Genomic DNA, 24,859 nt, shown 5'->3' with positions numbered 1-24,859 from the left:
AGTTTAAACCAAATTATTAAAGGTTAAAATCTAATATGAATGTGCCAAGAATAAAAGTTTAAACCAAAATATTAAAGGTTAAAATCTAATATACCATCAAATATTAAAATTAAAGGCCAAAAGAAAATTTTGAAGTCCACAAATTCAAAAACAAAATCTAAAACAAAAATAAGAATTTATTAACTGAGGACCATATTTGAATTTTTTTTAAAAAAATCAAAATCAAAATATATTATTTGATAATCAAAATGCTCGACATAGGAGGTTGATTCATGAGCTAGGAGACTCAAATATAAATTGATTTGGGCCTCAAAATTAATTAGAATAAATAATAAAAATATATTCGACACATATATTTAAAATAAACATGCCATTGCAAGTGAGGTTCTGGCCTAACGGTGGGAGGGGCTTGTTCCCTTTCTCCGCATCTGGGTTCGAATCTCACCATGCACGTCTGTCACCCCCGCGATGCCTTACCTGCTCACTGGGCTTGCAGGATGTTCAGTGGGCCGTGGGGATTAGTCGTGGTGCGTGTAAGCTGGCCCGAACACCCCACTTAAATAAAATAAAAAATAATAAACACGCCACACCAACAGCTATTTAGCAAATAGAATGATGGACACATATACAGTACATGTCAATCTTTTATATTAATTTATTAATATTTTAATAATTACAATTACTATAAAACCTTGATGCTGTACTAATATTATAGTAAAACATGTGGCCAAAATAAAAACATCCTCTTGTCAGGCTTAGAATTTTTGAAGTCAAAACCTAGACATGTCATTTTACTAGAGATAAAAATATACAAAGAGAAAAAACCTTTTCATGCAAGGTTAAAATTGTCTTTTAACTATACATGTAAAGTTGAAAACATATAAAAATCACTGGATAAAAGATTTAATTTTTTGCTTTAAAGAGTAACAAAGTAATTCTACTATATTTTAAAAACATAAATTTACTGCATTGCTCATGATCAATTGATAAATAATATTTTGATCCCCTAAAAAGACAACTCTATTTTTGTAACCAAAGTAATTGTTCAGTGCATTGAAGAACAAAATGATGAATATACAACTTGAATTCGCAATGTTTCTTGATATACGCTAAAAAAAATAGAAGAAGCTTACCTTCTTTATTTTATTTTATTTTATATATAATGGATTTAGATTGAACTAGATTACCAAGGATAAAAAAGGGTTACAAATTATATAAATTTAATTTTTTTTAGTTTGAACCGCAAAGGTTATACTCTCCCATTTACCGGTAACAATTTAATTAATAATTATATTATTTTGATACTGTTATTTGAACCTTACTATTTTTTTAATGAAAAATGTTAACAATTCAAGTTTATAGGATTATTTGAAATAATAATAATTTTTTAAATAATTTTTATGAATTGTTTAATGTTAAAAATAATTTAAAAAAAATATTATTTTAATACATTTTTAAATAAAAATTATTTTTAAAAAACTATAAACTTAAACTTGGATAAGCAAGAAAAATCTAGCACGAATGTATTAATGGAGAGAGAGGTAGAAATGAGTAACTAATCTGAAGCAAAGGAAGATATGTTTGTGCTGAGAGTTGAACCCAATTTATTAAAAAAAAGGAAAGCCACAGCAAGATATATGCTTGCTGATGTCAGGCTACGCACGTGTACATTAATCTGCAAACCTGATTCGCCAGTTGACTAGTCAAATCATAGATTAAATAATTCGCTTGAAATTTGAGTTATTTATTGAAAGTTCGAAGTACGCAGACAAATAATACGACGTGGGAATAAATAAATTTATTTGGAATTGTGTGGTTAATCAACACGCACCTCTACTAAAAATTTATTTTTAAAATCTTGATTAAAAAAATTATAATTTATAACAAAAAAGCTTATGAAGGTATACAAGAAACTTCAATTGAAAATCCCAATTAAATATATATTTAAAAACTACAATTGAAAAAAAAATCTCTAAAGAAATTATTTCAACCTTTTATTTTATTTTATGTTTTGTATATTGATTTTAAAAGTTTGATTTTGGCTCGGTTTAAATTGGTTTTGGCTAGTTGCTGGTAACGATAATATTTAAGTAAAACGAGAAATTCGAATATTTATTTTCATATATATACATGTAATTTGTTATTGGCAAAGAAGGTGAGAGGAATTAAATGGATAATTATGGGCTTTTTTGACATTTGAACCCCAACAAAAGGGGCCAATTAAAAAAACTCATAAACTTCAGGGTGGGAAGTCGAGAAGTTCTTGTTCAGGGGTGTTTTACAATTTAGCCTTCTCAAGCACCAGGTTGCTTATTAAACCCCATGGGAAACCAGCCTCTGGGGTTTTGCTTCGTCCTTTTCTCTCGCCCACTCTCATAGTGCCTCCTTTCTCCAAAAATTAACCTCTCCTGCTGGAGGAGGATCGACTGCTGTTAATCACCGGCCTCATTTCAACATTCAGGGTTCCGTATCACGGTACTCTTCTTTCTAACTCAACGGATCTCAAGTTACTTTTGTATTCTTTATCTGAAGCATTTTATCAAACTCGTTGCATTCATTAATATTTCTTTCAATTCCTTTATGGAAGTTTGGAATTTTATCATCGTATCTAATCGATGGTTAATAACTCAATTTGTGTTTCAATAATTTTGTTTATTAGTAGTAAAAAACGATGAAAAATCTGAACTTTCTGATTGATAGATGAACAGGTGACGTGGCATTGGTTTGCTTGGATCAGTGGGGCTATTTTTTCTAGTCAGTAGGAGTTATGGCTTTGTCGATTTCGAGAAGGGTTTTGCGTTCGTTTGGGTCGTTGTCTGGGTTTGGTCGCTGTGGTGATTCTTCTTGTCTTACCAGTCAGTCATTTCGAGCTTCTCATGGTAAAGGAACTTGCTTTACTGGAATTGGTTTGAGGTTTTTTTTTCAGATTTTTAGCTTTTGTTTGAATTTATTGTAAACAGATTTGTATGGACACGTTTCTTGGGATTGCTTATTTTCTGCAGAATCCTCTAGCTTTATCAAGGTACGTACTCATTGAGCGTGATTTTTTCCTTCTTTCTTCTTGCACAACCATTCTGAACTTTTAGGGTGTGGGTTATTTATATGCAGCTTGTCGAACTCTATTTGGGTCTGCTTTTGACTGATAGATGACCTTGTGTTTTGTTCTTGCGTTGGAAATGAACTTATGAGCTAATGGTATATCACGTTATTATGCAGGGAGCAGTATCTTCCCTTGCTCACCGGAGGCTTTTGACATCCAATGTGACTTCTGAATCTAATGATGGATCATTTCCTTCTGATTTATTATCTGCAAAGAATGTGGTAACACCACAACGTGAGATAGGTACAAACTAGGAAGAGAGCTGAGAGTTTTCTTGTATGACAATGCATTTATTAGTTTTGCAGTTGTTTTGCATTTATCTACATTTAGTTAAATGAGGTTAGCCCCTCTGATTTATTATCTGCAAAGAATGTGGTAACACCACAACGTGAGATAGGTACAAACTAGGAAGAGAGCTGAGAGTTTTCTTGTATGACAATGCATTTATTAGTTTTGCAGTTGTTTTGCATTTATCTACATTTAGTTAAATGAGGTTAGCCCCTCTGATTTATTATCTGCAAAGAATGTGGTAACACCACAACGTGAGATAGGTACAAACTAGGAAGAGAGCTGAGAGTTTTCTTGTATGACAATGCATTTATTAGTTTTGCAGTTGTTTTGCATTTATCTCCATATTTTAGGTTATTGAAGGGTAATTGAGATCATAACATTTGTTTTTGGAACTTGCCGATGAAAAGATTCTCAAACCAAAAACTTAATTTTGTTCTGTTGTCAACTTTTTTGGTGTGGTTGCCATTATGAAATCTTAGACAGTTAGTTGGGAAGTCTAGTTATACTACTAGCTAGCATTTTTTCCAGATTGATCTTTTAGTTGGATGTTTCTTGATTTAATGAAAAAAAAAGAAAAGGTAGGAAGAATGGTTTGACCTCAGTTCATAAACAGTTTCATCTTACATTAGATTTGTGCTGACGTTTACCACTTCAACCCTGATGAAGTTACAAAGTAGAGTTAAAAGAAAAGCTATCACATACTTAAGCTGATTCTAACTCTTTTTCAAGATCTTTTTTCCTTCTGCCACTTCACCTAGTGTTGTGTGTGATAGGATTTATTTAATTTCTTTCATGGAATGTGTGCTATCATGCACATCCAATCCAATAGAAGTTTACTTTTCCTGCTGTTGACATTGGATACCTGAGGTTCAGACTCTTGGGTGTGATTTAGACCTTGTAAATACAGTTTTAGTTCTATTCTTTCCCAGAATATTTAAAAGTGTGAGATTTTCCTTATTTGGCCTATTGATTCACTGCTTAAGGCTTAATTGCACTGAATTTCCATGTTTCTTGGTTTTTTTAATGATTACAACTCAGGCATATTATATTGACATGATGTTGTGATACAGGACTTTATCAGGACCTGGTAATTCCAGTGACAAATTTTCACAATGAGGACAAGGGTTTAATGGTTTTGGCTGGTGATGTTTTTGATGTCCCTATCAGGAAGGATATTATTCACCGTGTTGTGCGATGGCAGCTTGCAAAACGACAACAGGTAGTCTCAAACCACCATTCTTTAAATCTTCGAAGCTTGTAACTCTATAACAGTAATGGATTCTGAAAAATGTACAACAGTATTCCCAACCATATCATTGATAAAACCTGCTGGGTTTGCTTATTGAGAAACAGTCTGATGACTTGCTAGATTTTATTTGCTATGTGTCATGAACTGTGACGACTGTTGTTTTCCTAAATTGGATTAACTTTCATGTTCTTGAGAAAAATCTGCAGCCTGCATGTTAGGACTTCATCTTTATAAAATGGATGCCTCTGATACTAATATCTTTTGTGGTGTCAACAGGGAACACATTCAACAAAAACAATCAGTGAGGTTAGTGGGACTGGCAGAAAGCCATATAGACAAAAGGGCACTGGCCGAGCAAGACATGGAACGTTGCGTGGACCCCAGGTATAGAGCCTGTTTTGTCCTGGTTGATAATTGGTTTAATTGATTATCAATGCTGCTGTATCTTGAATATATATTAGGTGGGCCTAACTTTAATGATTCTATAACAGTTTAGAGGTGGTGCTGTTATGCATGGCCCTAAACCACGAAGTCATGCTTTTAAATTAAACAAGAAGGTGAGGCGTTTGGGACTGAAGATTGCTTTGTCAGCTCGTGCAGCAGAAGGAAAGGCATGCCTCTCTCTGTCTCCAAATCTTTGATTATACATAGGCCTGTCTTTGAAAGGCCAGAATTTCTTTTAAGCGGCATGTGTAGTTACCAAATATGTCCATCTATAAGCAGCTTATATGGGATTTATTTGGTTTAATGTGTTCATAGTCTGGCACATTAGGCTCTTTATCTTGATATTACACAATGCATCATTAACTTATGCCCTGGGCAAGATCTTGGCTCTTTTTTGTCATTATTATCTTTGGCATACCCAGGCCTCGTGGGTTGGTTGCTGTTGATTTGAATTATTGTGGTTGCTCTTGATTTCAATTGCCTGCAATGCTAACAACACCTTCTCTTCTTTCACTCATAATTGATATTCACAGTAGTTTCTAACTGTTTAAACTTTTTGCATTTACTGAGCAATAATCTTAATTGAATTTTCAAATGCACAGCTTCTGGTTTTTGAGGATTTGGAGGTGCCTTCGCATAAAACCAAGAATATTGTGAACTATGTCAATGAAATGGAGAACACCAAGAAATTACTGGTGGTGGACGGTGGCCCCATTAATGAGAAGCTGAAGTTAGCAACACAGAATCTACATTATGTAAACTTACTACCGTCGATTGTAAGTTGTGGTTCTATCCTTGTTCCTTTCCATGAATTCTCTGAATTTGGTACTGATTGGTTAAAGTTCAGTCAAATTTCATCTTTGGGAATGCAATATGACTGCTCTTCCTTGCAAGGGAGCAGTGAATTACAAATAATCTAATCAATACATCATTTCTGGTTTTTACCAAACCCTTATATTATGATTCCTGGCTGTAAGCTTCATTTATAGCTTTGTTTTTATTCTTAGCTGTGTATAATGTAGTTTGGTCATTGAAATGTTTTCTTTCATTTAAAAACTGCTCGTTGATTTATTTTTCTTACCCTATGGATGATAGTGCGTATCAATTGTTGTTAAGCACCCTCTTTTCTTGCCGATGGTTTTTCAAGCCACTTTAATTTTTGATTTATTCTCCATGCGAAAGATTTCTATTCTAGATGTTTGGATCAATTATTTATTGGAAAGACTCACTATCGATTCTTTTCTTGTTTTCTGTTTTTGCAGGGTCTAAATGTGTATAGCATCCTGCAGCACGATACCTTGGTGATGTCCCGTGATGCCGTAAACAAAATTGTTGAGCGGATGCACACTCCAATCAAACGATGAGGCGTACACGATGTAGTTTGTACTGTATCCTCTGCTCCATTAGGAATCCTTCGTTCTCCGACCAAAATAACTCATGTCTGTGTAGTTTTGGTTATAAGATGGAAATACGTGTCCAAGATGCTCAGTCCATGAATGCTAGTTGTCTTCGACTTGGGAATTTTTATAGTTGAGTTTTGGTGGACTGCAAACATTGGCATGGCCGCTTCTTTTTTGGAACATGGCTTGGCAAATTGTGCATCGGTAATTGAAGACATTGCTCTAGATTTTTATCCATTTGTTGGTTAACTTTTCTGAAACGTGTGTTTCAAGATGCAATTTGGCATTTGATGGTGTGAGATTTGTTGAGGTTGAAGTGACACCCAGCTCCGCATGGAATCCCACTCGGGATTAGGTGTGCCGATGAAGTTATAGCCTGGCGAAACAATTACCATTGTCATGTCAATAACACAAGGCTAAGAGCTGAAAAAGATTGGCTGCCAGGTCAATTTCACATCGTGAATTGTGGGCATGTGATCTGGACATATCGTACATGTTGATGGTGCATAAAGCTCAATATGCTTCTCTTGGCAAAGTTCACACCTTTGGGATTTGTTGTATTGCAAAGACAAGGTGTCTCTGGAACTGCGGAAAAAAGTTATCATAACCAGCTCAAGATGAATGTGGCCATTAGAATCCCAAAATTGTCAAGCAAAAGACTTTAAAGTTGCAAGGTTCTTTTGGTTAAATACCTTTATATTTGGTTTGAAAGCCTTTTTTAAGATTTGTTAATATTAAAAAAAAATATCGAAGCTTTAAAACGTCAAAATTATCTATAACATTTGAAAAAAGTAATCAGATTAAAGTGTTTCTAATTCTTTGAAAAAAGTAATCAGATTAAAGTGTTTATAATTCAAATGGGTTGTTTTATCAAAATATTAAATTAATATTTTTTAATTTAAATCAAATTTTGTAAAATCATTATATCTTATTATCAAATGTGTATTTAACTAGGAATAAATATTTCATCATTAAAGATTTGATTTGATGTAATTATAGGGTGAAAAAATAATAAATTAATATTTTTTAATTTAAACTTACTTTTATAAACTTATCTGTATTATTTCAGTAAGAGTGAGTAATAAAATTTCATGCTCAGTGTTTCCTTGAGATCCAATATTATAAATATTACACCATGAAATAACTTGATCGGGAAGGTATTAAAATAAATTATAAAAAAATTTAAAATAAATTATAATTTTTTTTTTCTTATATGTATATATAAAATATTCCGAGAGATGAACAGTGTTAGGACAAAATGGCTAAACTACCGCACATTTATTACCGTTGCAGTACATGGGAGATGGACGATAAGACTCAGAGAAGACGCAATCAATCCGACATTACACGAACTAGGTTACATGGCAACCCCCCATTAGCCAAACCAACTTAACCAAATCAAAAACCATGTTATTCCAGCTAAACTAAACTGTTAGTCATTGATTAAGCTGACACATTCACATATTAAAAAAAAAGAAGAGAAGTCACTGTAACAGGTGAAGAGTCACAGTATCGTCTTCCGTTGGCTTCTTTCTCCCTTCAATGTCAAGAAGCTAGGGTTTCTCTCCCTTCAAAATCCCATTTTCTGTTTCTCCCAAAATCCCACTCCATCACTTTCGAGTAGAGGATACTCTTAAGGCTTAAAGCTTCCATGGCTAAAACCAGACCAGGAGGCCTCATCTCCAAGCCTAAAACTGGCAAGAGGGACCTTGACTCCTACACAATTCGCGGCACCACCAAAGTTGTCAGAGGTAATAACATTATCAAAATGCATTTTTGCACTTAATCTTTATCTGGGTACAGTAAAGTTCTGATTTTGTTGTCTGTTTTGTGGGTTTTTTTTTTTATATAATGGGTTGTTGTCTTTTTGGTGTTTTTGATAATTGGTTGTTGTAAAGGTTTGATCTTTTTGCGTGTTTGTTGGTGTTTTATGTAGTGGGGGATTGTGTAATGATGAGACCATCTGATACTGGTAGGCCGTCATACGTGGCGAGAATTGAGGGGATGGAGGCTGACAGTAGAAACAATGTGAAGGTTAGAGTGAGATGGTAATATAGGCCAGAAGAGTCTTTAGGAGGGCGCAGGCAGTTTCATGGAGCGAAAGAGTTGTTCTTATCAGATCATTATGATGTGCAAAGTGCTCACACTATTGAAGGGAAGTGTACAGTTCACTCTTTTAAGAACTATACCAAGCTTGAAAATGTTGGAGCTGAGGATTATTATTGTAGGTTTGAGTATAAGGCTGCTACTGGAGGTTTCACACCGGACCGTGTTGCTGTGTGAGTATCTTTTCAGTATGGTTTAGAGTTAAGTATGTTGGAATGTGTTTTATGTTTGGTTAGTGTATTGTTGTTTGATTGAGGTCGAATTGGTTTCTGATTTTGAAGGTATTGCAAATGTGAGATGCCATATAACCCAGATGATCTTATGGTGCAATGTGAGGGCTGCAAGGACTGGTAATGCTGCTTTCTTGTGGTTGTGTGTTGATTTTGTTCTCTTTTTGGTTATTTAGTCTGTTAGTTCACTCCAAGGTTGTGTCAGACTAAACATCTGGGGACTGTAATTTATAAGAAGTTAAAACTGAGAAGAAAAAAAAGGTGAAATTTTGTGTCCCAAGGCAAAGGAGCTAAGTACTACCACTCGAACCCTTTTCCAAAAGAAAGCTCACCGATTATAGAAAAATGAGTTTTGTAGGTGAACTTCTCAGCTATTATTTTGAATCTTAAACAGATAAAGAAGCTCAAGGATTGGAAAGAAACAATTGTGTTGCTGGATGTGTGAGTGCTGACTGTTATTTTAGCTTATAGCTTGATCCCATCAAGAGTTATCTTCCCTCTGTCCTCTTTTGCCATCTAGGCCATGAATCTGGACTTTAGCGGGTGGTTATTCTATTTGTTTTTCTTTTTTAATGATATTTGTATTATTCTGAGACCTTATGTGTTTGCTGTTCAAGACTATTTTGTATGGTGAGTTAAGTCAAGAACAGTTATCAAAGTGTGATCTTTCTTGTTTTCCCTCTTTCCATATAAGATCATTATTATCTATATAAGGTTTTATGCTCTTATCTACATCTTAAATGTCATAGTTCTGTTGCTTTTAAACTCTGACTCATCCATGAGTGAAGGAAACACAATGTTCTTGGTCGTGCATTGTCTAGTGCTTACTAACCCATAGTGAATGTAAGTCCCCTTGTTATATTCCCTAATTCAGGCCTTCTGGATATAGTTTGAACGACAGGAGATAATTATGCCTGTATGCTTATGCACATGAATCTGGTATCTTGCTATGCTGAAGGGAATGGAATATTTCTTGTCTCTTATTGCTTAATAGTGACCAACTCAGAGTGGATGAGTATCTTTGTCTGCACATGAAGGCCTTCTGGAGGCATTGTGAATAGAAAAATTGTATATATATGTGCACATGTGATGGCGGTGCTAAAAAAAGGTTCAGCCACCTGCTTTTATAGTTATGCATCTCATGTTATTTGTAGGTATCATCCTGCTTGTGTGGACATGACAATTGAAGAGGCAAAAAAATTGGATCACTTTGTGTGTTCTGAATGTGCATCTGATGATGATGTCAAAAGATCACAAAATGGGTTTTCAGTGTCATCAGTTACTGCTGTCAAGGTGAGACTTCTCATATCCTGTTTCCCTTTTTCTGGAGAATCATTTTAATGGCCTTAATATACCCCATTTACTGTGCATGACATGCTATGAGCTTGTTTTCTGTGACAATTTTTTGATTGTGATGCTAGAAGTTAACATGATTCATTGACGCACCAACTTTTGTGTGGAGTAGGTTGTTGTATTAGTGTTTTGATGTCTCTAATGCTAGATGTATGGTGTGGATAAGTACTACATGAGTTTCCATTACCATTATGGCATCAACCATCCTTTTGGCTAAAATCTACTGAACAGTAAGCTGATTTAAAATGATACATTTGTAGGATGCACTGCTGCATTCATGCATGTAACTGAATACGAGTTTGGGCTGCAGCTTTGTCATGGTGGTTTGCTGATCTTGAAAGCAATTTTTTTTTTAACCTGCAATAAGCATGATCCATAAATTCCACACAGTAGTTTGGCTTCATGCTTATGTTTATTTATTTGTCCTTCTTGAGTTTTACTTGTTATGGCCTTTGACCAATCAAGGCATTTATATTTCTATTACCTTGTGTTGGAAGATATCTTGCTCTTATATAGCTCCATGGTTTGTGCTACGCTAGGAATACCATTTTCACTTCTACACTGTTTCCTGATCCCTAATCTTCTTTTTCTGGAATATGGAGAGTTGGCTGGCTTATAATGCTCAGAAGATTGCAACTTTGATGCACACATCACCATTTGAAAATTTGAGTTATTGTATTAAGTTGCTTGGATAAGATGGATTTGGTCCTATGATGTCCTCTTCATCTTAATTGATGTGATGTAGTGGACTATGCTGGGGTTGTGCAAATGATGGAAGTTGTTTGATATAGATTTTAACATTCATTGCTCTTTCAATAGTTCAATGTATGAGAGAAATCCTGAACTATAGATCCAAATCTGGGTCTGTGATTACAGACTATATTTAGATGTTTGGTCTGCCATTATATCAGGATCCACAGTGATATATTTTACCAAATTTGATCCCTTATATGCTTAATACTCCTGCTTGTTGATTCTTTTTAGGTTCTAACATTCCTGTTTGAAAACACAATTCTCTTCTGTGGCAGAGTTATTTGGAAAAAATAAAAATAAAATGGATTTGATGATATAGTTAGTTGGAAATATCAACTTCTTGTTGTCTTCATTTTTCCTTTTCTTTTATGGCATGTCAGTAAAATTGAGCCAGATTTTGACTATTTCATTTGGTTTTGTAAATGTAATCCATTGACAATTGGTTTGGTGAAATTTTGTTTGCAGTCACTTCCAATTTCTTACTGCCATCATCCTAAAACAACTTTCATTGTTCTTCATTATTTATTGGATTTAAGTTATTTGTCTATGCCAAGGGATTTCTTTCGTCAATGGATGGATGGTGTTCTGTCTTTCTCCAAAAACACTCAGTACATGTTTTCCGCTCTTTATTTTTCTATGAAATGAATGCCTATTGAAGTCTCTGAACTTTACAGGTAGAAAACAAGCGCCGGAAGAGATGAGTGCAGTTAGTAGGTCAGTGATTGCACAGGGAGACCTAAATCTTCTTGCAGGTTTAGCTTGTAGATTGTTGGTGTGTGATGTATATTCCAAATGACCGTGGTGTGCTTTGCTCAAACTGGGCTGTCAGTAGTCATGTGTTTTTGTCTTGTGGAATATGTAAGTTATGCTAGGTTAAGTTTTCTTAAATCTACCCTGAAAAAGGTTTCATTTTGGATTTTTTTTTGACATCAAACCTAATGCATGGAGTAGACATTCCGGGTTTCTGGTATTCCCTTCGTTAAGCCAAGACACCGAACACCATTTATGCCTAATGGTTCACTTGCCAGTTTGATAGCAACCATCTTAATTTATGTTGTCGTTGCTCATTTGTTGACTTTGTTTTACACGCAGAGAGTTATCACTACTAAGTCTTACAGTATTACTATAGACTTGTGATGCGTTGCCCTTGTCCGAACTGATGGTGGCAACTGCAATGATGACCTTGAGGTTGGAGCAGGAAGGGCAACTTCATTTTTCATTTTTACACTGTTAAACCATGTGGGCTTGGACAAGCGGTCGGGAAGAAAAAAATGAATGTTATGGAAAAATGTAGAATAATATACCTGCCGGGACTCACATTTGGCTTTCGTCCCGTAGGAAATAAGATCTCAAATTTGACTTTCTGATCCACTTATTTACCGTAAGAGATTCAATGGTGACAACGCCGTCGAAGAGCCACTTGTTTCTTGCTTGATAGGGGGTCTACCATTCATCAGCGTGGACTGAAAAAGGTACTCTCCGAAGCCGTGCTGGATAGTCAGCTATCACACGGATCTCGCTAGCACCTAACTATGGTGGATCCCGGGGACAAGGTCAAAGCGCTTGATCCTTGATCCTTTAACCCATACTATACTTGGAGATGCTCCTCACCGCCGATCAAGCAGTGACACTGCTCTAGGCTTAGCTTTAAGCCGCTATAGTTCGGTTTGGATATCCATTCAATCGGTTTGTTCGGGTGGTCTTCCCTCTCTTATCTTCCCTAACGTTCGGAGAACTGTTCTGGTTTGAGAAAGGAGCACCGGGAGCAACCTGAATGAATAAGAAATGGACAGCAGAGGGACATGAGTACGCTTCCCTACTCAATTTTCATGTTTTGGGAGCCGATCTGAAGAATTATGAGCCTGAACTGTCAGTGGGCCTGGCTGTGTTCTTATTGTTTCTTTATATTATTCATTTGGAAAGATTAAATCGGAAAGAATACACCAATATTTTACCATTTCAGAGCTAAACACCTTGCACACGGCAACAATTGAGTACGGATCATATGGGCTATATGTTAATGGTTGATTTTTTTTTTTGAATTATAATTTTACAAATATTTAATTAATCAAAATATATATTTTGTACAAATCCCATTAAAAACTTTTTTTCCAACTTTGGTTAGAAAAAGAAAATTATAATTTATTTTTTAAATCTATTTTCTTAAATGTTAACCGCAATAATGATGCGAAACACCAGGAAGGATCATCACCTCTAAAAAAGAAAATCAACATGTAGATGGTAAAAATAACTAATCGAAGTCGTGTCAACATGAATCTGGCCAGGACTGTAATAATGTTTTTTTGATAAGAATGGTAGCGTGCACAAGAAGTACCTCTAAAAGCCCACCCTTTCCATTGCAACTGTCCCTTGCATACAAGATTACAAGTAATAATCGCAAGTAATAGTAATGATTTTAGTCCAAAGTAGGGCTTCCTTTCCTTGTTAGCTAAAACTGTAACAGCTTTATTCACATTGACAATGTGACTAAGAATCATGACTTCATGTGTTTGCATGGCGTATGGCACCTTATTTTTTTCAGCATCCCTGATGCCTGAGCTCATGTTTCTTTCAGTACTGAAAATGATCATGACAAACAAGGTTGATCGTGCTTCTTCGAGTTATTCTGCGCAGTGCTGCTTGTTGTTCTTGTTTTTGTTATGGTTGGTGCTTGTTATGCAGAAGAAAATACCAGTATACTTGGTCTTATTGGAAGGAGAGACACTTGCATTTCATGGAAGCCATTTAACTCACGAGGGAAGAAAATCAGTCCACACTACCCCTTCTCAGGTTCTTTCCCAGTTGCTGATAGCCTTCTATATATTTTCTCAAAGTTGAAGGCGAAAGCAAAAGTATGATGGTAAAAGTAAATCTAAGTTTTCTGGTTGAAAATTCCAGGCAAACAATTTGAAAGATGCTGCTAGAGTGAAGCTAGTGGAGAAAGGTAGAGGAGCCAAAGTGATGGCAACTTACACTCCTCGATTCCTAGGGTTACCGCAAGGAGTATGGGTAAAGGAAGGAGGAGACAAAAATGCAGGTGAAGAGATTGTTATTGATTTTGTTGACAAAGGAGTCAACCCAATAAACCATCGAAGTTTTTCCTATGATATCCCTTGAATCCATTCACATAAAATATTTTTCATTTTTCCGGTGCTTGCGAAACAGGCCCTAGATCCCCATCTCTAGTTCTTGAAATGCGAACATAGTATCAGCTAGGTACTTCTCCGCTGGGGCTCAAGCAATTGCTACTGATACTACGAATATTACTCTCTTGAATATAATCAAATAGCCATCTGCTGAAGTTGTCACTGATGGTAGTAAATATACGTTGTTTTAGTCACGTGGCATCAATTGCTGCGCTGGAAATGCTAGGGTTCGAAGAGAGTGGCTATCCTCATCGAAGAGTTCCCGAAGTTCCTTTGACGGAGAGAAAGACTCCAGGGCTAGATAGTAAGGGTTTGATGAGATGTAGCCTGATCTTTTGACGTCTACTGGTCTCAGAATCGCTGTTTATAAAGCTGTATATCCATCAGTACAGGAACCTTAACATATGTGGTTGCAGCAAAAGATCAAGTCAGTCTTGACCCTTAAGGCTTTAATTACCAGGCTGTAATGGTTAAATATCTACAGTGTTAATATTCTTCATTGGATCTTATTAATTAATCTCCGCTGCTGACTCTGTATGGCACCGGAAACAATGGATGGATCAGCGGACATATTAACACTCTCAGTTGGACCAGATGAGCTACCAGAAGATACAATTCCGTTCTCAAGTGTGTGTGATGTTTTCATGTTATTTTCTCAAGGAGCAGGAGTTTCCGTTGCACAAGCTGCAGGCAACCACGGGCCAGCCTTTCCAACTGTTGTGTATAGCTGCTCGCAGCACAGACCGAAGTTTCCCTGGTTCTCTTCTTTGAAATGATCAAAAAGGTGGAGGTGCAGGTTTACCAGGCATGTCGTAGTACTGGTGGAGTATGTTTGCCAGTCATCAATATACGCACGTTTCATGCACTTATGTATCGCATTGCGCAAGAACCAAGAATTCTTAAACATATAGTTAGGGCTTAAAGGCTTTGATGCCATGCCCTACATGAATCCAATTTTAACTTTCAAATTCTCTTCAAGAAAATCTTGTTATATTTTAATGTGCGATTAAGAGTTTTTAGGTTTATACAATATATCAACTAAAAGATTTTTTTATCAATTTTTTATCTATCAAAAAATTATTTAAAATAATTTAATGTTCCATGTGAAGTAAGTTATTTTGTTAAAAAATAATTCTTAACAAAATTTTAAGCCTAAATATAACTTTAATTAAATTCTGTCTTAAATATATATATTAAAAATGTTTTTTTTAATTAAATTCTGTCTTAAATATATATATATTAAAAATGTTTTTTTTTATTTATAACATTTTAACGTGTTAATATCCAGAAGCATTAGACCCTATTCTTGTGCAAGGTCGGATTGCTATCTGCGTCTTCTCAGCAGTCTTTTATAACGCGACATCAAACATCAATGCCATTAATTATTGACACAGCAAGAACTCTAGGTTTTACGGGCTTTGCTTTTGTTGCGAACCCGGTCTACGGTGGTTTCATTGCACAACCAATCCCTTTTGCTTTTTCAGGCATCATGCATGATTCCAAAAGATTGAGCACTTCGTGCTGTGAGAAATCATGCAGTCTATACGCAGATCATATCTCAGTAATATGAGAACAATTCCAGAAAGATGAGAGAGGATTTGTAACTCAATATTTTGCTAGGGCGGCCATGTCGGAGAGGGTACGTAGAGTTGCATATATCTTTTGAGGGCCATGCACACATATTGTCAGCAGATTCTCTTCCAGGGGACCAGATTTTTTGACAATAACAGGAATCCTGCTCATGTACTTGAGCGAAATATTCTTGTCCCAGGACATCAAATTAATATGTGCAGCTTGGAGCTCCCTCAGTGCCTTAGATCCTCTACTACCTGGTAAGCAAGTCAGTAATTTGTAGCTATTACCAGAATTAAAAGTTTTACTTTCAGTATTTACATTAACAATATGATGGTAAAAAATTTATTAACAGATTTACTAATAGAATTCTAACTTTTTGTAAAATATATATAGAAATAATTTCATTGATAATATAACATAGTTGTCGTAGCATATAAAATAAATTGTTTTAATCTTTCTAAAATATATTGATGGATTGTGTCTCTCAGTATATCCATCTATAAGAATTAAAAAATATTTTTTAAAAATCTTTTGAACAAAAAAAATAATTAAAAAATAAAATTGTAAAAATTGAAATATGTGAAAATAAACTTGAATAATATAAAATCCAAATATTCATTATAAATTTATATATTTAAATAAAAATTAAACAAGAATAACAGCAATGCTCGAAAAGAAAAAAGAGATTGGTTGTTCTTTAGGCCATACAATCAAAAAAAAATATACATGTATTATCTATCTATGATTTTATTTTTATATATATATTTTGGTGAAATGAGTTGTATAATGTTTTAATGTCAAAAACTCCTGAGACTAGGTGATGATGTATGCTAATTAAAAACATGAATAAAACACTGCGGATTGCCAATAAATTTTTAGTTATAGTGTTATAGAATCCATACCGTCAAGAAAGAGTGATGCGAACAATCACTTAGCCATTAAGCCATCTTGGACCTACCTTTAGTGACAATATTATCACTAAGAAACTCTCTTACAATCAAGTCGAGCCTGAAAAACGTGGGCAGTAGTCCAGAGACATAGTCATGCTCAGTCCTGTCACCTAATGGGACTATAGTTAACCTGTCTCCAACTTGGTTTAGGATAGATCTACAAGGAAGACAATATATTGAGTGTAAAATCCCAACATTAAGCGTAAATTTAAACACACAAACACACACACATTAACATACAAAACAATTACGTGAAATAACTATATAAACATACAAGATAATCTAAAAGTATAAAAATAAAAACATAGAAAGATAAGTTGTAGTAAATAAAGTATAAAAATAAAAACATAGAAAGATAAGTTGTAATAAATAAAGATGATACCAAATTCAACATTCACAAGTTTACTAAAGGAAGAATTTTAAGATAAGTGTAGATTCAATTTTATTCTATTTTCTTTCTAACTTTTCGTTATTCTATTTTATTCCACACATCACATAACTTTACATTTCCAGCAATTTTAGAGAAATGAAAAGTTATGAAAAATACCTACCTGCTGCTTTAATGGTGTGTGCTCTCCCCCTGCTGCAGATGATGATGCTCCTAATGCCTCTCGTGAATTCAAAAAGTCACCAGAAATTAATATTTTTATCACCTTATAACTTTTCATTAATCACAACACTACTTACATTTCTCACACATGTATTCATCTTGCTCCTTTCTATGTTTATAAATTTTTAATTAAATCAAATTCAACAACACCACATTCTAATGTCCACTTAGACTTATTTAGCTATAATGCACCTTAATATAATTTAGATTTTCAACTCCAAAGCTAAATCTATTATTTAACCAAATCACTCTCATTTTTACATTGAATTATTCCATCACTAAAATTCACAACAATATTAATATAAATTCACCACCAATAATAACAGCAATATAATTCTTTAACAATCATTTTACACTAATTCTTATCATATTAACACATATACGTCAAAATGTAATTCTTCCTACTCTCTAGTATGGCCAGCCACATGTTCTCCTTTTTTACTAGGATTGTTTTTGTTCATTTCCCCATGATAAACATGTCTAACCACCAATTTAAAAAATCCTTAATTTTTACACTTAAGAATCCTAATTAACAATTCTAATAATTAGACAAAATTGATGTTGATTTTCTATCAAGCTCACTAAAACAAGTATATATAGAACTTCTTATCATAAAATAATTTGACCTCTAGATGCTAGCCAAATGAGAGTTTCCCAACTTTCTTCATCTTCCTTACTTTCTCTCCATACTTATTTTTCCTAAATTTCACCTGCTCGATCCTAAAATATGATTTTCTTAAGAGATAATTGAAGATTTAGTATGATCTCACAAGATTTCTCACTTTTTCTCACATTTTTCGTGGTTAATTTTCCTCCTTGAATGGCCAGCCACCTTACATGTAATTACAGGAAACAATTTTACAAATTCTCTTAATGTCCCTTTCTTTAAATCTTTTATTTTCCACAGGTAATATTTTCAGGTTCTAACATCGATTTATACCAGACTTAAAATGAGTGAATTCAAATTTCATTAAACTATATGTCTCAACAATTTTACTTTTTTTTTTTTGAAAAATTATTTTCATTTAGTTTTTATTTATGTTCATGTATTTTTTTTTTCAGCTATTTTTTAACTTATTTTTTAAAAACCCATACCTAAAAATTTTATTTTAATTTTTTCATTTTTCATAATTCCATGAATAATTATTCCTTGTACTCACTTATCATAGTAGTCCCTTCATTAATATCAAGTGATATTATTCCAAGCAGTCGGTGATTTTAGCTTTTGGTGAGATTGTTCTAGCAGGAAGTTCAAATCATAGTCAGAACACCATTATCAGTTCTGCCTGCCCGTTTCAACATCATAAATTTGGGTTAGAAATTCATGTACACAACAAAATGTTTGTGGAGCATGCAACATCAACTCCTGTTTTACAAATACCTAGCCAGACTCAATTTATAGCAAGGCGCCATGAATTAATCAAAAGCAACAAGGAACAATACGCGCGCAAGCGATAGGAACAGTTGCCCCCATTCATCATCCATAACGACGTACAGAAGGTTACGATGAGCTAAAAGAAAGGGAAAGCATGCACTCCTTCTATCAAGAGCAACTCTTGTGTTTCTCTATTTATGTTTTGGGTGATTGATTTTCCCCATTTGTCTATCTTTTGCATACAGAAATTAGAAAGAATGAAATAAATCAGATTGATACAGGAATGATTGTTACAAATGGTATCAAATGCCAGCTAAAGGATCATATTATTCTGTTAGACACATACACTCTTTACACCGTGGATATCTGTAAACACTCCTTGCCTTGGGCCTTTCAAAGACATGTTTAGTTTGTCTAACTGCCTTCCTAACTCGCTGCTCGAATAACTTCCATTCTATGGTGTTGTTCTTCATGAAAATGTCAGCAAGTCTCCGCTTGTTTGGCCGTATTGTTGGCATCTTCCCTCCACCATAGTAGATTCGAAAACCAGAAACCAAAGATGACAACTGACTCCCGGAGTCTGTCATGGCAAATGCATCAGAAGCAGTGCAGGCTATGAAGTCCAATGCTGCAAGCTACACAAGAACTAAGCTAATCATTCATCAAGACTAACAAGCAAGCTAGGGAAAACAGTTCGAATGACGGGAAAAAATAAAATAAAAACAATATTTGACGACGATAGCAGGGTTCATGTATCATCATTTAATGGTGCAGCATAATTATTGGAGAATCTAGGAATGGGGAAGCTCCACTCTATAAAAAAAACAATTGCTGGCAAGCTGAGAAAAAAAAAAAAAAACCAATCCTTTCGTCACCAAGCTTCTCGAAGCAACCAATATCTGAAACAAAATCTCCATAATTTTCTGTGAATTTTTCAAGTGATCTGAAGACTGCATGGTTCTGGGCTTAATTTAAACTCCCTGCCAACAAAAAAAATTTCCCCAAGTTCTAAAATTACACTGCAAGCTCAAAATTGAAAAAACAAAGCATTCCTTAGTTATAGACCCACAAAAAACACACCCGGATTGGAATGCTTTGAAAAAAGTCTTGAGACCTACTCTTTGAGGAATGCAATGTGGGTTGCTCTCAAAGCCCAAATCCACACAATAACAGCTGCATTAAGATGTTCAGTATTGAGATACAAGTTTAGGTTGGGGATGATGCAAGCAACAATGAAAAAGGATCATGCAAAGTACTTGTAGTAGTCCCATGTCCACTTCAATCATAAAGATACCATATATTAAGAAAGCACAAGCATGCGAGGATTCAGACTTCTTCCTATATACACTCCATATCTCCACCTAATAAACTATATCAAATTAAGCAGATAATAACCACGAAATTACACTTGAAAAAAGTGATGACAAATGCCAATTTATTACCTGAGATGAAAAATTCATGAAGGGTTTGAGTTCAGTAGCTGAAAGCAGTTTCTCTTTAGTAAATAAATTAGGATACAAGCTGGTTAAAGCAGTTAACCGTGATCTCCCTCCATATATATTTGCACCCGCTATGAACATATGAGTCTTCCGACGGAAGCCTAGAGCCGCGAGCATAAGTACTGCTTCCTCAGGTGTTAAGGGACATAAGCCTTCTGACCTGAGCAATGCAGGAGAACGTAGCCTGCAAAATATCAGACAACATGCCCAGGAGATAAGCCAAAGCAATTGTGGGATGCACAGATGCTATCCCTTCAATAATATAAAAAAATCAAATGGATATTCCTCTTCTATAAATATTTAAGGACAAAGTATCTCTCAAAGGAAGTTATCCTCCGAACAGGAAAATGATGGAGTGAATTATAATTTAATCCGTGTTTTTTTATGATTTTTTTAGTTAGTCCCTCTGTTTTATGAAAAGCATAAAGTTTTCCCTTGACCAAGTTGACTGTTATTTGTTTTTTGAAATTTCTAAACTACCCTTTTAAACGCATTTTTTATTTTGTCTGTAATAGGTAATATTGAAAATTTTGATTAGAAATGAAGACATTTTAGGCAAAAAAACCCAATTTAGTAGTGGCAAAAAACCAAACAAGGACCAAAAGTTACAATAAAATATGAAAGTTATTTAATTAGAAACACGCAGGTCAAATAATAATTTAGACCTTCAAAATTGCAGATGGCATCACATGAGGAAGATGGATGGCAGGTCTTCTATGAATACGAGAGTGTGATGTTTTCTTATTAAGTAATCATTTATTTGCTTGGGAAATTGTGTTTGTTTTAAAAAATAAATTTTAAAAAAATAAATTATTTTATGATATTTGATACTCTAATAAAAAATAAATTAAAAAAATATTTTTCAGCGTTTAGTTATGTCATGAAAAATAGATAGAAAATTACTTATTAATATTTTATTTTTTTCAAGTTTATTAAAATAATAAGAAGCAAATCTTATAAATTAAAAAGTTAAATAAGAATGAAATAAAAAATATATAATTTTATAAATTATCTCAAATAAAATAAATAATAATCAAAATAATAGATATCAAAACTAAAAAATAAATAAATTAAAAGAATAATAATTAACATTTCATAAATTATTTCAAATAAAATAAGTAACAATGAAAAGAATGAGAACTAAATTTAATAGATAAAAAAATTCAATTAAAAAATGATAAGAAAAAAACAAATAATAATTATAAAAATAAAAACCAAAGTTAATATAAAAATTAAATTCTAAGGGATAAAATTATAAAATAAATATTCAAAATAATATATATATCAAAAATTTGAAAATCAAATTTGATATAATAAGTAAATAATATGATATTTTTAATTTTTTTATAATTTCTGAAAAGTATTTTCCGATCAAAATAAAAAAAAAAAATTTGAAAATCAAGTCAATTTTTTTTTAAGTAGAAAGTGTTTTTTATTGACTGAAAAATATTTTTCGTTGATTAATTTTTTTAATAAAAATAAATATAAAAAAAATTAAAAATTAGTTTTTAAAAAATAAAAATATCTAAAAATACAAAAAAAGGTTCTCAACTATTACCTTGAAGAAGATATGTATAACTGACAGCACGCTGCGATGCATGCCAACATACAAGAAAAATTAACATATCAGGAGAAAAGAAGCAAAATTGCATACTCAGTTGTGTTCTTAAGATGAGTCAACGCAGGGAAATGAATCTCACGATATGCTTCCAACTCTTTCCTCTCCTCTTCTCCTCCACCATATTCACACAAAGAGTGTGCTAACATGTCAATTTCAAACCTCAGATGAATAGCTAGATATCTTGAAGCTTTGACAGCATGACCCACTTTTCCTTTCAGATTTGGTTCTGCAAAAGGACCAGTAAGATAATGATCCAGCGACCCTGGATGGGTAGCATGTTTACGCAATCTTTGAAGGAGCAATGCGCCAGTTTCTTGTATCTTGGGAACAAATTGCAGTGCATGAAAATTACATCTGCATCGAAGTCTCTAGATGAAGTCCGACATTAGGATGAGCAAAGTAGGAAGGAAATGGAAGTAAGGATGATAATCAGGCATATATTGCTTACAATCTACCATCATTTGTAGCGGATTAGAGTACCAAAGACCTGATATTTACCTGCAACTGAAAAGGTATTGGATCAAATGCCAAGCGATTCCCAAATCCAACAAAATGGACTACTCTATTTTTCAGTAATATAGGGAGAATGCTTTTCAAATAAAAACTTGGCTCTGATTCTTTGGGGACATCTACATCTGTCACCTGCATGGGATTTGCGATATCTCACTATTAACAACAAATTACTGAAGATAAGAACAAATCAGGCATGAACGCCCTCAGAATTATTTAGGATAGGAAACTGACAGTGCTACCAATTGCCTCCAAATCCAGCGACTGCAACTCCTTAGGCAGTTCCTTCACTATCCGAATATCAGGAGTAAGATAATTAATAAAATGCTCCTCCTGATAGATGTGGCTGAATTGACTATGAAATATAAAAATGACTGTTACTTTTCCATCTAAGTCACATGTAAGAATAAGAATGACTTGAATAAATCACTTTGATATGCAGTGATGAAGCATGGTGTTTAGGGGAGCAGAAGTTAGCTAACAATAATCTGGGTAAATACACAAGATTATTTCACCGAATCAAATTATTGAAAGATGCAACTCAATTGAAGCAAGCATTTTCCTTGAGGATATCAATTTCAAGCTGGACCATTAGGCAGCCAACAGCTATCACTGGCAATCATGTTTTGTCCAACAACCATTATGTAGACTTTTTCTGAAGAAGAAATTTTGAGAAGAATATATTACCTCACATCTCTCCAGACACTGCTGTACATAAATCTAGGAATAACAAGAGATGAATTCAGCAACCGTGCAATAACCACAGCATTGCAAACCTGTTTTTAAAATAGAAGCAAGTTTGAAGCAGTTCAAAATGGTAAAGAATACAATGCATATCAGACCATTCTGAAGCAAAGACAGTTGCATACAAAACTACAGCGCAGAAACAAGTACTGAATTCAGCAACTGTCCAATAATCACAGCATTGCAAACCTGTTTTTAAACTATAAACAAGTTTGAAGCAGTTGAAAATGGTATGGAATACAATGCATATCACCCTTCAGAAGCAGGGACAGTTGCATACAAAACTATGAAACTTGGTTGCGTAGGAGTAATCATGAAAGCTGCTGGCCAAAGCATTACTTACAGCTACTCGTTGCTGGTTCATCCCCCCATTTGCAGTGACCAAAATGTAACCATTATTTCCCTCTACGAAAGAGAAATACCATGTTAGAGCCAGTTTTGCACCACCATAACACACTATTTACTCAAATGTGAAACATCCAAGACATTTCCACAAGGGAGACAGGCAGAAACACACGCCAATGCAGACATCAAGTCAAATACCCACCTGCATAAAAACACAAACACGCACAGAGAAAGTACGTTACCACTAGGATTCCAATCACGATGATCAGCGCAAGGTCTCCAAGCAGAGGCAGGAACAAATGGCCCCTGCCACAACTCTTTTGGCTCATGTTTATTCTGTTCCCATGTTAAATATCAGGAAAAAAAAATATTAATACAGAACTCCAAAAAAAATAAGAAAATCACAGCTACAAAAGATTGGATCCAAAAAACTCACCACACCAAAACAAGCTATATATTTGGATAACAAGATAAAAATTCGCCAATTCAAATACCTTAGCAAGGGAATGGGCAGCCAAAGCTAACATCCTATCATAAGTATCCTTTCGTGGCATTTTTCCTTTGCCAATCTTTTTCAATCCATCCTGCATTCAAAAATTAAGCAAACAATAATGGGATTTAAAAAAAAATACTTAAATTCTCCAAATCATTCACATATTACACAAACTTTACATATCTCTCGTAAATTAAGAATAATGAAATACAGCAATTAAACACCTTTTTGCTTTTCCAAATTAATATAAAGAATCAAAATATGAACTTTTTAAGCTCAAATCTTCCAAATTAACGACAAATTAACAAACCATAGAATCCATAAAGTCACTCCATTTCCTTCTCCAAGTTCACAAAACATTACTACAGCTATTTTTTTTTAAAAAAAAAAATGCACCTTGATTGAAACTGAAATTGAAGGAGAATTTTGAACAGACATGTCTTTGTTGCCACTGGTTTCATCATCAAGTTGAAGCCTTAAAAGCATGAAGCCATTAAAAATAAAAAACAAACCCACCAAACAAACCAAACCCAGAATTCCTTTGAATTGCTTCTTTCGATACCAAACAACCTTCCCTCTCTCTCTTTTTCTCTTCCATTTGTTTTGCCCGAGTCGAGGAGAATGAGTCGGTAATGAGTGTGGATTGGAGAGGTCAGCTGATGGGGACATGCTAAAAAGGTTGACAACAGAAAAATTTACTCCTAAATTTATTTTAACATTGAGGCACCACAGATGAGGTGGCCTTTAAGGAGTGTAAATCGAGCTGGATGATTGCTATAATTTTAGATACTACAACAATTTTTTGCTATAAACAGCATTGGTTAGAGACAGAGAACATATAGAATCCTGAGATGGTAATCCTATTTGTAGCCTCTTCTTGATGAAAATTTTGCATGCGCCAACACAAACCTCTGAATCATTCCACCTTGTTTTTTTTAGTTTACGGTGAGCTGGAATATATATATATATATATATATGATTTCCTTTGTGCATTGCCAAGTTGAGAATCTAGCTTAACTGAGAAATGCTAGATTGAATTGCCTTTAGGACTCTGTAGTCTTGTTT

General features: G+C 34.2%; 3 protein-coding genes across 4 annotated transcripts; 2 read left to right on the top strand and 1 right to left on the bottom strand.

Moving 5' to 3' along the window:
* The first annotated feature begins 2,302 nt into the window (after positions 1-2,302).
* Positions 2,303-6,768, top strand: LOC105141463 (Ribosomal protein L4/L1 family). Of its 2 annotated transcripts, none has more exons than XM_011048691.1 (9): positions 2,303-2,475; positions 2,709-2,879; positions 2,961-3,022; positions 3,217-3,343; positions 4,462-4,610; positions 4,917-5,024; positions 5,132-5,251; positions 5,687-5,860; positions 6,347-6,768. In XM_011048691.1, exons 2-9 carry the CDS (start codon positions 2,768-2,770, stop codon positions 6,446-6,448), a joined length of 954 nt encoding a protein of 317 aa, XP_011046993.1. In that variant the 5' UTR covers positions 2,303-2,475; positions 2,709-2,767; the 3' UTR covers positions 6,449-6,768. The 2 variants fall into 2 exon arrangements, with proteins under 2 accessions (XP_011046993.1, XP_011046992.1); XM_011048690.1 differs by having other exon boundaries at positions 2,701-2,879.
* A 1,049-nt stretch (positions 6,769-7,817) lies between these two features.
* Positions 7,818-11,978, top strand: LOC105141462 (BAH and coiled-coil domain-containing protein 1). The gene is given in 5 exon segments (XM_011048689.1): positions 7,818-8,235; positions 8,421-8,763; positions 8,872-8,940; positions 9,975-10,113; positions 11,601-11,978. Coding segments are annotated over 5 exon segments (678 nt in total). The 5' UTR covers positions 7,818-8,135; the 3' UTR covers positions 11,628-11,978.
* Positions 11,979-18,770: 6,792 nt separating this feature from the next.
* Positions 18,771-24,644, bottom strand: LOC105141460 (uncharacterized protein At1g04910-like). Its single transcript, XM_011048688.1, has 10 exons — positions 24,191-24,644; positions 23,796-23,885; positions 23,544-23,637; positions 23,300-23,361; positions 22,900-22,988; positions 22,447-22,567; positions 22,201-22,344; positions 21,736-22,070; positions 20,025-20,265; positions 18,771-19,217 (listed from the first exon to the last, which is right to left on the bottom strand). The coding sequence occupies exons 1-10, from the start codon at positions 24,461-24,463 to the stop codon at positions 18,909-18,911; spliced, it is 1,758 nt and encodes a 585-aa protein (XP_011046990.1). The 5' UTR covers positions 24,464-24,644; the 3' UTR covers positions 18,771-18,908.
* Positions 24,645-24,859: the final 215 nt, after the last annotated feature.

Source organism: Populus euphratica, unplaced genomic scaffold (genome assembly GCF_000495115.2).
Source record: "Populus euphratica unplaced genomic scaffold, PopEup_1.0 scaffold119.1, whole genome shotgun sequence".
Classification (NCBI taxonomy): domain Eukaryota; kingdom Viridiplantae; phylum Streptophyta; class Magnoliopsida; order Malpighiales; family Salicaceae; genus Populus; species Populus euphratica.
This window is presented reverse-complemented; position numbering and strand designations above follow the sequence as displayed.